This window comes from Erithacus rubecula (genome assembly GCF_903797595.1).
Source record: "Erithacus rubecula genome assembly, chromosome: 3".
Lineage (NCBI taxonomy): Eukaryota > Metazoa > Chordata > Aves > Passeriformes > Muscicapidae > Erithacus > Erithacus rubecula.
In genome coordinates, this window is record NC_136689.1 from 26,162,457 (window position 1) to 26,180,902 (window position 18,446).

At 35.6% G+C, this 18,446-nt stretch overlaps 1 protein-coding gene across 9 annotated transcripts in view; it reads right to left on the minus strand.

Annotated features, from left to right (window-relative positions):
• The window catches only part of TAX1BP1 (Tax1 binding protein 1), a 55,776-nt gene that overhangs the window by 9,750 nt on the left and 27,580 nt on the right, over nt 1-18,446 (minus strand). For 3 of the 9 annotated variants that reach the window (XM_079302728.1, XM_079302729.1, XM_079302727.1), the window contains exons 6-14: nt 13,117-13,265; nt 12,890-12,980; nt 11,500-11,685; nt 8,161-8,388; nt 6,659-6,805; nt 5,373-5,466; nt 3,942-4,060; nt 2,666-2,791; nt 818-889 (exon numbers count right to left, since the gene is read on the minus strand). In XM_079302728.1, coding sequence (XP_079158854.1) covers nt 818-889; nt 2,666-2,791; nt 3,942-4,060; nt 5,373-5,466; nt 6,659-6,805; nt 8,161-8,388; nt 11,500-11,685; nt 12,890-12,980; nt 13,117-13,265 — 1,212 coding nt within the window. The remainder of the gene's footprint in view (nt 1-817; nt 890-2,665; nt 2,792-3,941; nt 4,061-5,372; nt 5,467-6,658; nt 6,806-8,160; nt 8,389-11,499; nt 11,686-12,889; nt 12,981-13,116; nt 13,266-18,446) is intronic. The other 6 variants (XM_079302731.1, XM_079302730.1, XM_079302734.1 and 3 more) reach the window with 4 other exon arrangements.

Here is an 18,446-nt window from a genome sequence, read left to right on the forward strand (position 1 = left end):
AGGTGGTGGAAAAAAAACTTTAGCCAGAAGTTGGATAGCTAGGGTAGAGACTAATTAAAAAAAAAATAAAATCAAAGGCTATCTAAGTATGTAAATAAAACAGAACAAAGTCATTTTATAGATTTGAAGAGGCAGTAAATGAACATTTTTAGAAAGCTATGCTTGGTGACATTTATAAACAAACACTGATAATGAGTATAAATTGAAATGCTGTTTACTACTACCCCATGCTTAACCTTTTAAATCGTGGGTCGAGTCTAGCAAGGCACTTTGATTCTTCTTTGTAATGTAAATATTTATAAATTGGATAGACAAAGTTCCAAGCTTTTATAAGCTTAATACATTATTATTATTATAGTTGTTGTTCTCATGTGTGGTGTTTAAAATTACTTCCTCCACCTAAACCAGCTGCACCAAAACTCAAACTTAAATTTGATTTCTTTTGAACTAGAAAAATATGAGAGCGCTATTAAATATTATATCCTTGGCTTAAAAAGAAGATAAATTAAATACCAACTACTTGACAATCTGGAATCATACAAAAATTAACTAGCTTAATCTGAAAGTTTAGTTTTGTTTCAGTTTATCAAAACTAAAATGCCTATTTTTACAAAGTATCTCTTCAGACTGGAATTGTAAAGTAATCAGAGTCTCAAAGAAAAAGCCCAACTTTGCACAATACCATGCAATACTATCTGAATGTAATAAAGACGTTTTATTATTTCACTTTTCAGTAAAATTTGCCATTGATTAATTGCCATAATACCTCAGAGGTACTTCTTCATTAGCATTAATATTTCAGAATGTGTGACAATACCTTCTCACTGGTAAAGAGTTCCAACTGTGTTGCCAGTTCCTTTATTCGTCTCTCTTTTTCTGCCAGCTGAATCTATATGAAAAGAAGATTAAGATTCTTGTATTAGTGAATGGAAACTATTTCCCCACGTGTTACATCATGAAAACAAAGTTCCCTGATTAAGTTAATCTTTCAGATGAAAACAGTTTTGTCTACTAGAGTTACATGCAACATACAGTGTTAGTATAAATCCAACCCAGCAATTCTCACAAAGTTTTATCTGCTGGATAACAGCAGCTCCTTAGCAGCCTTTTCTTGCAAGTTTTCAGTGAACAGTTGTGGAATGACAAAATTCTGTTGAAAACAAGGAGTAGTATCAGTGCTGCCAATGGCAGGAGTGGCACCATGGTCCAGACACAGCTGAAGGTTTGCAAGCCTCATCTCATTATTTCTGAAGAAATCTCTTGGAAGCTCATATGTCCCACCACAGAACCTGAGAGATCCAAAAGCTACTCCTGCCTCAAAGACACTAAATTTGTTTCAGTAACATATACCTTGTGTCTCTATTGGATGCTCTGGGAGGAGGTGCAACTGACACATTACACAATTCTTCCTGGCTTCAAAATGATGACTTATATTTGATTTGTATTTTAGTTCCTTTAGAGACTGCCTCTTCTCCTGTTTTTCTAGAATCTAAGGTCAATGCTTAGCATAACTGCTTATCAATTATTTTCAGTTCTGAAATTCCTTTTCCTAGTTTAGGTCAGTGGAGTAAAAGCTCCTGACTGGGAAGAAAAGCACACTTTTTCTCTACCACCTGCACCCTCTGGAATTACAGCAATTTTTAAACTGCATTCAAAATGCTTTCAATCATAGAACCAGTTATTTACTGAGAGGTTAAACTTACTTCCCATTAAACTGATCATGATCACTGCTAATTAGTAAAAAGAACTAGAAAGAGTCGTGCATTTTATAAAATTGAAATTGGAGCTTTGGAAGGTGTAGAAAAAAGATGGCCTGTGGAGTACTGAAATAAACTGTAGAGTAATTTTGCATTTTATAAAGAAAAAATGCTGTAATTACTAATAAAAAGGGATTCCTAATAGAACCAATGCAGTCACAGTTCTGTTTAATCATTTTTCAACACAATGGGCAAAAACAGGCAACAGAATCAGCTGCATTATCACCATTAGACAAAGAACCAGCAGAAAAGATGGTCCCATGAACATTTATTGCTCTTATCTCATTCCTACTGATCTAAAAAGCTAATTCAGAATCAGCATTGCTATCACATAATCTCAAAGATTAAGGCCCCTTGTAAACTAAAGCTGCCCATTATGCTTGACTTTCTGGTGAATGTGTTACACCACTCTACCAAGACTATAGCTGAGGTTCTCCAAATTAAATTCTTGCATGATTTTAAAAACAATGGATCACTCCTCTCTCTCTACTGACTTCAGATAAAATGCATTAGACATTACTGCACTAGTAATCTAATACAGAATATGAAGATTTTAGACAAATACACCAATCAATCTTCCTGTTAGTATTACAGTAAACAGCAGGAAATCAGAAATCCTCTGCCCTTTTTATCCCATAATACAAGACTATGTCATTTAGGGGTTTGTCTAAACCCACAGTATTAAAAGACTGATGGCCAGCTGGTAGTAGATCTTAGCAAACCTCTTATTTTAAAAGAAGAATTACAAGACTTAATTGCTTCTTCAAGAGCAGAATATGTAATTACAGCAAAAATGTATTCAGTGTGTTTTCCTTATTAAAGCTCTTAATTACTTGAACTATCAGAAATAAGCAGCCATGTTATGAAGAGGTAACCATTCATTGTCATAAACAAAACCTGTAACTTACTTTATACTGATCCTCCATTGCTGCCAGCTGTAATTTTATACCCTCGTTGATTTTCACTTGTTCTTTCCACTTCAGCTCCAGTTTAGCTAATTCATCAGCATAAACACTGCATTTCATCTTCTCATCCTAAAATATATTATACCATGGCATGAAATATTTACAGTCTTAAGAGATTTTCCCTCCCACCCCCAAAAATGTTACTCTGTCAACTCCATGCTTTTAAAACAAGACCATTTACAAATGGCTTCTACAAGCCTGACTCCAGACTCTGAAATGGTCAGGACCACAGAACACTGCATAAATTATGTTCAACAGACATTTCTTTCCTTGAGTTTTCAACAAGCTGATATTCCTCATTAATTTCACAGTTTCAAGTTTCTTTGTACCCTAATTCTACTAACCATGATTATTATTTCAAGTACCTCACTTCAACACAAAAACCTTTCCCAAATGACTTTTGCAACCTAGGTATCTTTCGTCCAGAAGGTCAAAGGCAAAGCTTTCTTCAAAAATCACTAAGGAATAAACAGCCAGCAGAAGCCAATGCAGGCTCTCCATGGAGAGGATCATGAGCAGAATTACAGGACAGTTATTATATCCTGGAAAACTTACTAAAATAGAATAATATCATTGTGATAAATATGTGATAAATAAAAGAAATAAAATGAAGACAAACAAGACAACACTCAAAGAATTTCTTAAATTGTTCTCAACTTTTCATTGATGCAATACTCCATAATCACACACACATCCAAACTGGTTAAATGAAAATCAAGGGCCAACTTTGGTCAACACAACCAAATAAATGTCTTTATGTACGACTGAGCCCAAGGTAGTTGGCAGCACCCACCTGGGTGTGAAAACACTGTAAAAGCCATGACAGGCAGATAGGGAAAAGTTCCTCTGCTTTGGGCAGTGTATCAGATCAACACTGCCACACTTGTTCCAGACATCAGCTGGCTTACAGCAATCTGCTGTATTTGATTTATAAAAGCAATTGCACTTAATGTAAGAACAGAAAGTATTTAAAACCTTAAGTGTGTTGATGTTTGTTTTACTGTATCTTGGTTTTCCTTGTCTGGACCCTCTAAAATCATACATAGTCAAGAGCTGACTGAACAAAAATGTGTTTCCTTATGTTAAGATTACTTAACACCATAATCACGGTGTATCACACTAACAAGGAAGGCAGCTCAGTTGGGTCAGCCTTGTGATTTTAAGGCTTAGCACCTACAGCTACTTTTTGTTCAGCTTTCCAAAGCAGCTGTTTACTTACTGCCAACATTTGCTTGCATTTCTTATACTTCTCTGTTTTCTCAGAAATCTCTTTATTCATTTCACGCACTTGCTCCTTTACCACGGATTCCGAAACTATGTCAGATGAAATGGGACTAACTGTGAACATTGAAGAAAAAAAAAACACAAGAACATTGATTTTTTTTGTTCCACAAAGTTTGCATAAGAGAGATGACAGCCCAGATTTGACAGTGCATCAAAAACAAAGTGCTCCATGTTATCAAAACTAGAGACAATCAGCGTTATATGCTATGTATGATCAGCAACTGTACTGGCAGGTCTGTGTTCAGCTCTCTCACACTGAGAAGAAGATCAGCATAACTGCACACATATGTAGTACTCTCTCAAGAAAGAAAACAAAGTGAACACCAGAATATGCCTGCTAACTTTCTAAATACTCTATTCTTACATAAAAACATGGAAGTACCTCAGCAAACTACTTCACCACACACTATCACTGAGCTTGCTGGGATTGTATGTTTTAAGAAACACTTAAATGTATTTTAGACAGGAGGGAACTGATAGAAATTACAACTTTTGGTCTTTACAGATCGAATCAGCAAGAATCTGTCAGCTATAACACAAAAAAAGCTAATCAGCATTTTTTGTATTTATCAATTTAAACTGAATGATAAAATGACAGAATAGTTTTGAGCAGGAAGGGAACTTAAAGATCCTCTATCTCCAATACCCCTGCCATGGACAGGGACACCTTCCACTACACCAGGCTGCTCAGAACCCCATCCAACCTGGCCCTAAACACCCCAGGGGATGGGGCATTCATAACTCCTTTTCCAAGCCTATTCTAATGCCTCACCAGCCCCATTGTGAAGGATTTCTTCCTAAATTTTAACTTATTACATATTGAAGTTTTAGAATATTATTTTTGCAATATTCACTTAATAGTTCATAAGAATTATAAACATTTTCTAATAAACCACTACTCCTATAATTAATGAAAATAGTCAGTAGACTTGACCTTGCCATCACATAATCAGAACTTTTCAGCAGATTGATTTTACAGTAGAATGTTTCAGTGGATAGTCATAACAACATGACTGCAAAATTACTGTGCTATTATACTCAAACTGAAAATCTAAGATTATTATTTTAAATAAACTGTTTCTTAGCTTGGCAAAATCAAAACCATCTCTGTTAACCATGAAGCAGAAACTCACTATTTCAGTTCTACTGACATTAATAAACAGCAACTAAACTGATATATGAACTTATTTCAAATATTACCACTTAGTAAGAGACAAAATATTTAGCTCATTTCACAGCTCTAATTAATGCTTTAATTAAACACAACAAGTCCACCTACTTTATACCACTAATACTAGTAGTGGCTACTTCACATAGACAACACTTTCAGGCTTATAAAGACAGACAAAATTTAAGCTGTTGATACCTGGAGATGCAGACAACTTTTTGTCTGTAAGGACGGCAGTAGCTGTCTCAAGGTTAGATGCATCTGTCAGTTTCTGCTGATGCCCTGCAGTTTTCTTTGTGAAAAGAAATTTCGTTTTGGTATTTGATTAAATGAAAGCCAAAGCACAAAGTAATGTATCTTGCAAAATGTATAATTTGCTCCAAAATTAGACAGAACTGCTCATTAAAACAGTAGGTAATAATATATATATACAAAAATAATTTAGTTCTACTAAGACTGAAATTGCTTCAAACTATGATTTTTATCATCTTACTTGATGACAGTCTTTTTTCCTAGAAAGAGTAATTTCTAAGCAAATTTGGAAAAATCTCATTTTCTAGAGAATCAGTTACACTTAAGATCATTAACTTAAATGTAATACTTTATTAGTAAAACAGTCTGTGTCAGGAGTATCTGCTGGACTTCCAGAGCGAAAGAAATGAAACCTGGTGTTTGCTGTAAGATGTACAACACTGCCAAAGATAAGGAAGGTTTTTAAGGAAAAGCCATAGATGCTCTGATATGACACCTCATTCACCATTGACCTTCTGGATGAGAAGATGGCTTTTTTATGCAATGTTCTGTGGATAAAAGAAATACTTAAGTCTGGGTTTTTTTTCATATTTGCATATCTTGATTGCACAGGCCTTTTTCCTGCTTGAGCTCCTCTCCAACTCTAATTTTTACAAAAATCTGAAGAACTCTATTCTTAAATCTGTTTGAAATTTACTGACAGGTTCAGTTACTAGCTGGCCTAGGACTTGTATCATCATTGAAAAGATTCATTTATTTATGAAACAGATCTTGGAAGAGTGATAAGATAACAAAATACATATGGAATACAACTCCATACTGTGTTGTGAAGAATTCTTCCCTACTTGACTTTTAAATCCTACTTCAAGTTCTCTATTTCCCCCACTTTTGGGCTTCAGGTTTTTTGTTGGGCTTTTTTGTGGTGGTATTGGATAGAGGCAGTAATTACAGATTTTCCCAGCTTCAGTTTCTAAAATTCTTCCTTGAACAGTGTAATGCTTATAGGTTCATCCAAGCTCTACTAGGCTTCTATACTACCTACTACAAATTCTATGCTTGGTTTGGACAACTACCTAAAAGAATCACAGAAGTAATGGAAGGAAAATGGTAAAGAGTCATTACTTACCAGACATTTTAATCCTTTTTAAAGGCATTAGTATTCATAGAAGGAAAATAAATTGTTGTTGAAATGTTACCAAAAAAACAAGTGCAATTTATCCCATTCTACTTACTGCCTGTTCTGTAAACTTGTTTACTTGTTTTTGAAGTTTTTGACATTCTTTGAATTTTTCCTTGTAATGGTCAGCAGCCATTTGTAGACGAAGCTTCAGATCCTCAACTTCTCTGCGCAGTTCCTGCTCCACTGCGTTTGAAGCTTCCTTAAAATAAAAAATAAAAAAAAATAGAAACTATTCCTCCTTTTGTTCAAATACCACTATTTCCCAAAATGTCTTTTTTTAATTAAAAAAGCATAATACTCCAAGAAAGTACTGAAGCCTCCATTTTCTTTGTGGGAAAGAAAAGAATAGCACAAGCAGTAGAGCACAGAGAAAGGCAGAATATGTCCAGAACTTCATTCCAAGCAGGACACACTGAGGGACATAAACAGGTACTGCTGTAATACCAGAAGGAGGTAAAGGAGGTTCTTATTTCATGGGCTCATAAATGTATACCTAAAGTCTGAATGTATAGAAAAAGCCTGAACACCTTCCAGGGGCTGTTCCAGCTATCCTACAGAGAAATACAGCCACATAGCAAAAGTGCACAGCCCATAGCTATTCCCTCACACTCAATGGATTTCTACTCCACCTAGGAGTGGTTCCATTGAGCCACAACACTGATATACGAGCTATACAAATCACATCTGACAACTACACACAGGCCATGCTCAGGTATTTTCTGGTAACTTGAGGCATTCAGATATTTGCTACTTCCTTCATGATACATTTCAACACACATCGTATACAACTGAGACTCTTAGGAAAAAAAACATGCCATTCTTTGACATTTTAAATATAGTAATTCTTTTAAGTGTTGTAATATTACAGTACTATTTTTTGTTCAGCTCAAAGTATTTTCTTTGAACAGTTATACCACTACAGTAATCTTGGTAGAAAATAAATGCAATACAGCTGCAGTCACCAAGATCCTTGATAGAGCTCACTTTAATCAAAATGCTGAAACATGCAACATATATAGCTCACTATATTTTTATTCAAGACTATTTTATTCAAGTCTAAAGTAAAGACATTTTCCATTACACTAATATTTTTATACTTGTAAGTACTTAAAGCAAATTAACTTTGATCACAAATATTGGAAGGACTCATAAGAATTCAGAGAATCTATCAATGAGAAAAGAATACTATAAAACAACCCAAGTTCTTACCAATACATTTTCTTATTTGAATGGAATTTTAGTGCTAATGTGGCTCACTTAACAGAATTAAGACAGTGAGAGGACTCAAATAAAATAAAATAACATAAATAAATACTGCATTATTCTGCGAAAATAATGTGGGTGTGAGTAATAGCAGAAACCTTCTTACTGACCAAACTTCTAAATCAGCTAAAATGCACTTGATTTAAGGTACTATATTGAATGCTGAAAGAGATTTTGGTAATTATTTGCATTAATCATCCAGAAACCTATTTTATTCCCCATCTTTAGTAAATCTACAGGAAAGATTTTATAATTACAGATAAACTTCAACACTAAGTACTGACAATTTACCTGTTCATTTTTCAAAGCTGTGATTTTTTTGAGTTCAGCTAAAGCTTCGGCAAGCTGCTTTTTGAATTTTTCATTTTCCAGACGTGCGCTGTGAAGATCTGCCATTGTCTTATCCCGCACATTCACTGCATCACTCAGCTCTTTCGACATTAGAACAGCTTCTTGTTTGCTAGCCTGAATCTGATCTTCAGCTTTCCGAAGCTGCTCTTTCAAAATACTTGCCTCATCCTAGGAAAGAGAAGAGATGGAAGAGAATTCAGCATTTTTTAAATTCAAAGCTTAAATAAAGGTTGGTATAGGGATTAGAAACATCTGAAAGAAAAAAGAGGTTTTCCTGGTGGCTTTAGCAAAACTACTAAATCAAGAAGTCAGTACACAAGTACTATTTTCCCCACTTGTTGTCCTTGCCAGCAATGATGTGCAAATTTATTTCACCAAAAAATAGAAGTTTCAATTCTGGAGTTTTGTTGGAATTTCAGTTTCAGTTTTAAACGTAGGACCAAACAAAGTCTGTTTTTTACATCTCTGTTCTTACCACTGTAGAACTCCAGCATCAAAAGCAAAGTTCATCCCACAGAAGCACAAGGTAGCAACAGAGCAAGAGGTTTTTTCAGTTCCTACAACTGGTTAATGTAAAACTCTGTAAAGCAGCTTTGGGATGTTTTTCTCACAGCTATGTTTCCAAAGCTCTTGCACAACAAGCTTTCCAGAGGGGAGAGAGAACAAACAGTAATGAAGAGCAAGCTACAGCATGTAGCACTAAGCATACAGGGCAGCCCAAGAGCCAACTGACCAAGCTGAACTATCAGCCCCTCACTCCTCAGAGAAGGCCAGGATTAGAAAAAAAAAAAATTTAAGTGTTTGGTTTTTTTTAAAAAGAAGTGACTGTACAAAAAAGTTACTGTCTCTGGGCTCCCTGATGGCATAATCATCTCTTATTCCTGAGTCCAGATATAAATTCAGCTATCTCTAGTCCATTATTTGTTAATTTTTCTAATATCATTTAAGTCCAGAGGAATACTAACACATTTTGTAACTATTTATGAAGATGGATAGACAAGCAAATGCCCTGAAGTCTTGTTTTCTAGCTATTTTTACAGCACATGATACATTGATAAAGTATTCCAGCAAGTATTTCAGGTATCACAGGGCAAGATAAAACTAATAATGATCCCACCGGAAACATCAGAAACCCTGTAAGATGAATAAATGACATAAACGTTTGGCTGCTACAGTACTGACACATATCCACTCCCTTCAAAATTCAACATGTTCGGAAACAAAACAGCAGAAAACAGACTAAAATAAGATGTAACTCAAAGCAAGACAGTATGCCCTTCTGAAACTCTATGTCCCTCCTCAACAGCTCTACTTTTCCACTTAAATACTATATTCATAACTCATATTACTTTAAAACAATTTCTAGTCTTTTGAGATCCAAGTTGCTTTTCTGCAAGAAGATTGGCAAGATGTACAAAAAAGATGCCTGCATAATCTGACTTTTCCATGCTGGCCTCAAAGGCTATGTCTAAAGTGACTCTCTAATTTGGATCAAGAGAACATTTGTGAAGCAAAACTCCCAGTCAATTTCATTATTGCCTATCACACTGCAGATCACAGAACAATATCAGGGCACAGAAGCTGCATTCCTTTCGGATGAAATGGAACAGGATGATGTACATCAGGCAAAAACACCTAATGGTTAATCTCTTGTGGGTTTACCCTGGTTGGATGCCAGGTGCCCACCAAAGCCACTCTACCATTCCCCTCTTCAGCTGGACAAGGGGGAGAATATAACAAAAGGCTTGTGGGTTGTGATGATGACAGGGAAAGATCACTTAGCAATTACTGTCATGGGCAAAAACAGACTCAGCTAGGGGGGAAAATTAATCTAATTTATTAGCAGTCAAAAAAGAATAGGACAATGAGAAATAAAACCAAATCTTAATATCCAGACCCCAACTCCTCTTTTCAGATTCAATTTCACTCCCAAATTCTCTGTCTCCTCTCCTCCAGCAGCACAGCCAGGAGGGGAATGGAGGCTGCAGTCAGTTCATATCACACGTTGTCTTTTCTGCTCCTTCCTCCTCAAGGGGAGAACTCCTCACTCTCCCTCTCTGCTCCAGTGTGGGGTCCCTCCCATGGGAGACACTCCTCTATAAACTTCAACACATATCCTTCCCACAGGCTGTAGTTCTGCATGAACTGTTCCAGTGTAGGATCCCATCCATGGGGCTGCAGTCCTTCAATAACAAACAGCTCCAGCACACACCCCCTGTGGGGCACAGGTCCTGCCAGCAAACCTGCTTCAGTGCAGGCTTCCCACAGAGTCACAGCTTCCTCCAAGCACATCATCTTCTCCAGCATGGGGTCCTCCACAGGCTGCAGGAGGCAGCCTGTCTCACCAGGGTCTTCACCATGGGCTGCAGATGAATCCCTGCTCCAGTACCTGGAACCTTCTTCCCTCCTTCACTGACGCTGATGCCTGCAGAGTTCATTCTCTCATGTTCTCCCTCTTCTCTTCAGCTGCAATTCCTATCACACAGTTTCTCCCTCTCCCCTACCCTTCTTTAATCTGTTATTCCAGAGGTGCTACCATTTTCACACACAGGCTCAGCCTTGGACAGTGGTGGATCCATCTTGGAGCCTGCAGGCATTGGCTGGTATTGGCTCTCATGGGAAGCTTCTCACAGAAGCCACTCCACTACCAAAACCTACACAAACCCAGTACAGTCATCTACAGCACCTAACTAGAACTAGCCTGAAGTAACCCCTTGTGGACCATGGACAGCAGAAATATGAGTTCTTCAGCAATTTCACTCTCTGTGACACCACACTGCTTGCTAACCACAGTGCTGCCACAGGGCACAGTAAGGCATCTCTTCCTTTGAACTCTTTGCTGAGTTCTCACTCAGCACTGCAGCTTGTACCATTCACTCAACAAGTCCTTCAACAATCATTCCATGTCTCCTCTTTTCTTCTCCATCATCCTCTAGAGTCTCAACACAGCTACATTACGAACTTTTTCCTTTTTTTCTCCTTTCCTTTTTCATGAAGCTAAAAGCAACACAAGAGCACACTGCTTTTACTGAACTCAAAAATTACCTTTTCACACACAATTAACCTCAGTTCATCACATGAGACCTCAACAAGTTCAAAAGGTGCAAAACTAGAACAGATTTCAGCCTTTTCACCATTTTCTACATCTGCAGAGATCAGAATCCTCATGTCTCAGCCTATACCCTGGTGATTTCTTCAACTTCTTCCTTTCTCTTGTAAAGCACATGAACATTAGATATGTTTATTCATATGAGGCCAATTACATTTAGTACTGCTTACCTTGTTTGATGAGGAGTGCAAAAAAGCTTTCTTCATATTTTCTTTTTCAGCTATTAATAGCTGTAATCTGCCAACCTCCTCTTTATAATACGATATCATGTTTTCTTTGTTTGCATCCAAATTCTTAAACGTCTGGATTTCTTTTACTAGTTTGGTGTTTTCTATTTCTGTATTCTTCAAGTGTATCTGCAATGATGCTAAAACATGTCAAACTTCTTCCATGTTAGGAGAACTACTGTATACCTATTTATGTGCTCACTGAATTCTAATTTATTTTAACTTGAGGCAGATTAGAACTGTTAAAGAGAAAAATTAAACATTTGATATAATCACTGTCCTCCAGCTCAAACTTTCTGGCTGGAATTCTTTCAGTATGATCACCTAACAACAGCTCCACTCTACAGCTAGAAGTTAAAGCCCTAATTTCTCCCCACATCAAATTAAGTTATTCAGGACTCACTCATCTCTACATAAATGCTGGACAACTAAGGACAAGCAAAAGAGAAATGACTTGAAGAAAACTAAAGAGAAATTAAACTTCCAGTAGAAACTGCCCACAGCCACCTAAGCAAACAGGTCTACATCAGGAATATTCATTTTCAATGACAGCAAACTACTTTTAACAACTCTGCCTACAATAATGCAAAATAGATCCTGCACACAAGTGTTTTCCACTCAGACCAGAAGATTTGTGTTATTTACCAAGGAATTCCATGCTTATAAAAGAGGCTTTGAGATTTTATAATCTAGGAATGAAATCATATTTTAAAGACACTTGATCTGTTTCACACAACCTAAGGATTTCATTATTTTAGCATATAAAGTCTTTTCTGCTTTGGGGGGAGGGAGGGTGGCAGTGTATTTTATTCTATATATATGGGTGTCTTTCAATACCAGCAAAAGAAATCAGCCATGCTAGTAAAAACCAATGCAGTAGAGAACCTACTAAAGCTTCTCAGTGTTATACACAAGGCTCAAGAACAGGGATTAACAAAACAAAGTCTAGAGAAAGAATTTAAATGACTAAGAAGTATTTCAGTCATGAAAAAATGTGTTAAAAATGAATAGCTACTGGGTGATGCACTGTATAACTAAAGAATTTTCTCACTAGAACCTATTATTTTTTGTTACTATGTCTGAGATTTAACTAATTGGTGATTTATTCTCCTTCTTAGAGACCTTTTTATACCATGGTTGAATTCAGATGCTGTTTTCCTCATGCATTTTTATATGAGAACATCTATAACTATCTTAAAGATATGTTCACAGAAGTCACTAATTTCCTTTTTTCCTTAACAAATTCAATTTATTAGACTTCTCCATAAAACATTATTACCTTTATTTCAAACCACTTCATTCCAGTGTATGCAAGTACAAGTAATAAAGTTACCTTATAAAGTTCTTTTTCATCCTTTTCTGTCTTTAACACACATTCAAGTTGCTCCTTCTCAAGCATCACTTTCTTCAATTTGTCCTTCAGACTAAAACATTGAAAAAATATGGTACAGAACTATGAGAACAGAAAATCCATGCATATAATAAAAATTGTTAGTATTAAAAAAAAAAATATGGGGGAAAAGAAGTAAAATAAGGAAGGTAAGAAACAAAAGACAATACCTGTCTAACTCAGTTTCTTTCGCAATGGCTTTCTGAGTAACCGTCATGATATCTTCTTCAAGCTGGAGAACTTTTGAAGCAACCTCATCATGCTTCTTCTTCAAATCATTATTTTCCCTTTTAAAAGCTTCTGATGTCTGAATATTATCCTTTCAAAAAAATTGCAAATAGATGCCATTTTAGAACGTGATTCTTCAGAAGTAAAACACGCTATTTGAATTAATGCCAAAATATGGCCATCAGATTTCTTCTTTTCCTTAAAATGTATAACAAGCCCATTTCAAGTATACATAAATAAAAATGTATTGAATATTGCTGTGCACAGTTCATATATTAATAAGGGTTCAATAGGGAGTTGGTTTGGGCACAAGCATTCAGTTACTCAGAGCCTACCAAAGACTTTAGAGTGCAGTATAAATACAGTATTTCCTATCTTTTGCCTATTTCCTTTAGGCAAACAAACCACTGACTGTCTAGCTCAGAAAACAAAGATTTTTTATTTCTCTTTTTACTTGCTTTTATGTAGAAAGAAGAGCTTGCATTTTCCAGACAGTTAGACCACAGCAGCAAGCCACAGTAAAGACCAGAGCAGGCAAATGGCAAAACAAAACAAAATTCTGATTTAGAGCTGGTTACTACGTGACATTCTCCTAACTAGAACATATAGAAGGCCTCACATAGCTCAAGGAAGCTCATGCAACCATTGTGGGATTTATGGAAGCTGAGACAGAGGATGCTGACAATACCCAAAACATACTGCTTTATCATAAAACTGACAAATACAAGATGGGAAACCACTCTAAGTACTGCATTCATTATCTAACTACAGTGATGTCCATACTGTTCTAAGGCAGTAGACAGCTGAATGTGATCTCTGCTGCAGCAAAACAGCCATTTAGTCAGGCTATCTTAAATAAGCCTGCATTTTTTTTTTTCAATATAACTATTTTCTTGAAAAAAATTAATACATAACATAAAAGTAGATCATACATACTGAGATAATATGCCACCTTCTTCTGATATCAAAGTATGATAAAGCTCAGTTTATTAACAACCATGACAGTGATATGAACCAAAGTGTAAAACAAGGTCAAGACAGACTGACCAGCATACCTAACTACAGCATGACTTAGGAGTGTTTGTGTAGATACTAAAGCACAAGATGTCTTTCTGCTCTAGATTTGGAAGATTAAAGCACTACTTCATCTATTCATTTTTAAACAAAGCCCAATGCCCTGAAATAACAAGTTGATGTACTGTTACATCAAGAGAAACACATCAGCCAGACTTTATGAAGAACCCCTACTGGCCAAATTCCAACCTAACAAACATTGTTTTAAGTACAATAAAATATAATGAGGACTGGTTTTAGTCATTAATTGTCAAGATACACTGTTCACAAGTATAATTAAGCCCCACTTTTACAAGCAACCAAACAGAAGTTTAAGAATTATGATTTTTTTTCTGGGGGGCAAGGTTGAGGAGTAGGCAGTAGTGAATTGAGGAGTGGCAAACGTATCTGATGACTCACTCACGTGCTACAAACTAAATCACCATGCAATTTTTATTTTTGTTATATATGCTGCATAAAAGAAGAGGACTAATATATTACAGCTATTTAAACTCTAAACAGCTTTCTTAATTGAAAAAATAATTTCAAGAGATCAGGAATGTGATATCTTTTTTGTAAAAAAACACCATTGGAGAAGATGATCCACAACTTTCATAAGGTCTTTATTTTTGAAGAGCTATCTGTTTCTTGCAACCAAAAACATATGCACTTGGTGTAATGAGGGCAGGATATTTTAATTAAAGTCAGTATTCCAAGTAAAACTTGCTATATAACCAGCAGCAACAACACACTCTATAACTGCTTGTCCTCCCCTAGTGCAGTGGAGACTAATTACCTGCCCGTTTTGAAAGCCTAGTATAGTAAAAAGTCTATTTCAATGCATATCTGTGTTTTCTCTAAACACCACTTTGGTATAACTGTAACTGTTGTAACCCAAGTGCCTTCAAAAGAATTTAATCTGATACATTATATATACAAACTGTACAAACAGTTCAAACAGGCTGCCAAAGGTAACATATATTAAAAGGAATTAATAGCCTGAAAAAAATTCTCTCCACAAACAGCATTACAATTGATGCTGCTTTGCTAGTTATTCTAAAGGGACATGGCACTAAAATGTAAAAGTTCCATACTTAACAGATTCTCACCTAATAAACTTGTTTAGATACAACTAAAGCCTACAGTTTTTAAAGAAAAAAAAAAAAAAAGAATTCATTTTTAGAGACGACTTGTTATTTTACAGAATTCTTAGTAATTGAATTTAGATGCAGCAATCCCTAGTCCCATACATTGGTTACAGTGGTTTCAGAGCCTGTAAAATTTAAAATTAGTGCTCTTACACTATTTTACAGCTAAAGTCAACTGTGGTTAGAAGGAGTCTGAAGGGGAACTAAATGTACAACCCCTCTTACAAAAAAGATAATTACTTTCTGTAATCATTGCTTTATCATTTATCTTATCTGATACATCTACCAGTATTATACATTTTCTTCCACCTTCTTAACAGAGGAATAAAAAAAACAGAGCATGTGCATGAATTATTTTAATGAACTGGTTTAAAAATGCCCTATAATTCAATTTTTAATCTAGTTACAAATGCAGCTCCTCCATCTCTTTCCCTAGACTTGCAACAGCCATAAGGGTGGAAGTGGGAATCAAACTGCACCACAAGGGTCAGGAGTAAGCAACCAGAAATTACTCAAATCAGCTTTACTGCTGCAAAAGAAGTTATCAAAACAAAAATTTCCTGTAACCACTAGGAGTCTCATTAGCAAAATGAAACAACAAAAATTCAATGAGCTGTCAAGTAAATTTTCCTCGAGTCAAAATTCCACTTTGAAAATCTTGATGAAGAAATATGGGTGTTTCAAAACCTTTACTGCTATTCTAAAATGGCAGAAGATTTAAGACTGATTATTTTAAAAATAATTTTATTGTAATTCCATGCAATTCTGACCTCATAAAGCTATTATAAGCTCTACCTAAAGGATATACAAAGATCATGTCTGAGGTCATCCTTGAAACATGTTTAAAATCCATTTAATAAATAAATTCCCACTGCAAAAAGGACTAATAATCTTTCATTTGAGAATGAAATGGCCATAAGGTTTCTAAATTCCCATTTTTATAAGAGAAAATCACAGCAAAAATCCACACATTAAACAATGAAGAATAGCATGCTTTCCCTACTTATTTCTTACTGTTAATGAATTTTTACAACAGCAGTAAAACATTGTTGACCACAGTCTGGTTAATGGAATGGTACAGACATCCCTATGATCAGCACATACAACACATTTTTCAAACATATTGAAAGTAGAGAGAGATCCAGCAGACAGAATAAAATACTTGAAAAATACAATCCAAGACTATTTCCAGAGGTGACAACTTGCAGTATGGCCATGGTCAGCATGGTTTTTTATGGTTCAACTTCCCTTTCCATAATATATAGGACTCCCTACCAACCTTTTCCAAAGTCACACCACACCTGAAGTATGCACCTTTGATTAATGGCTAGTATCTGCAGCCTTCTTTTTACTTTTTAGAGAATGCATACACTGCAATGAAGAAGGGTGAAAAGTTAAAAATGAGCTATGCAGCTCACATTGAAGAGGTCAAATCACTAAACACAAGGCAATCTCTTTAAAAACAAAAATTTAAAAAAAAAAAACAAAACCAAAAAGCACACAAACAAACACAAAAAACCACAGCACTACCTTTCAGCTGGATTGGTTTATCTGGATGCAATTTAATGTCAGAGGAACCATTATACCTGATATCCTACAGAGAATTTAGAGGGCTTAGATCAATTGTCTGCAGGAGCCTTTTTTTTATCCCACTGACATCACAGCAGCTCCAAAAGAATCATGTGAAAGACTTGTCTGACATCACACTCTGTTTAAAGCATCTCTGAGTATAAATGATGAAGTCAACACAAGCACCATTGCAGCCAGTGCAAAATCTGAGTCTGCCATTAACACATGACACAAAAGTTCTGAAAGGAACCCTCAGGTCGCAATTTTTCTCTTTAAAGAAAAATTAAGCATTCAGTCAAGTAAAACAGCAAACCAATTCTGCCAGCAGAATGTGAATTTACATGGATCCCTTATTAAAATTCCCCATCAGACAGATGAATAAGCCCACTTTTAAAACATTAAATGGTAAACTAAATTTACCAAAAGCATGAAAGAACAAGTTTATCAAGTCAGTAAATTCACTTCTGCCTCAATTTATGCCATCATAAACAGAAACACAATTCAAATGTTCACAAGATCAAAGGATGAACAGGGAGTCTTTAAATCTGTTGCTTCTGACTCAAGCTAAACATAGAAACTACTGCCAGAGGAATAAGACTTGTCACCACTGTGACATTAAAGAAATCGGGTCAGAAGTGCCCTCTTCCCACTAGAGGGAGACCAATGACTGCAAAAGCATCTTTTGCAAGCTCTGCTCTCTACAAAAGCACAAAACCAGTGCTCACAAAATTGAATTGTTGCAGAATATCAAAGGAATGACCAGTGAAAGACACACAATGACTACTACATGCTTTTCTTCTTCAGTACAGTAATACAGAATCTTAAAACAGTAGGCAAGTGCACTGCTGCCACAGACTTTACGCATGGTTTAAGCATACACAAAATTGGGAACACAAAGATCAAAAAGCAAGCATTCTTATTATGTACAAAGCTACATACATTTTATATTCATAATTCCTAAGATAAAGATTCAAAATGTTTATATTTTTGTTTTCTAAATAAAAACATATTACGCTTTTGTTCCTTTTTTTTTTTTTTGTTTCCTTCAATTTTTAAAAAAGCAAAATATATTCAGCTAAAAGCAGCATAATCATGTTATTCAACACCCTGAGTATGTACCAATTTACAAAAGTTAACCAAAGGAAAAGTTGAAATATTAAGACCAACATGAAACAATTCTGGTAACCATGTACAGGGTGCCATCTTCTTAAGCAAAATAATCATAGTGCGTAGCTATTTTAACATGTTATACTGCTAGAGCTGCATGGTGTATATATAGTATGCTCTTAAATAAAAGTATGGTACCAGGGAACATCACCACAAATTAACTCTGAAATACTAACAGAAGGTTGTAAGAAAAAAATTGTGACATTTCTGAAACATTTCCAGTAATTTCGCATTTACTCTGAATTCCCCCAAAGAGTAGTAACAGAGCAAGTTAAATCTTCACACTTAGTAAGAACTATTTTAATGTCATCTGGGGGAAAAAAAGTAGGAATGGT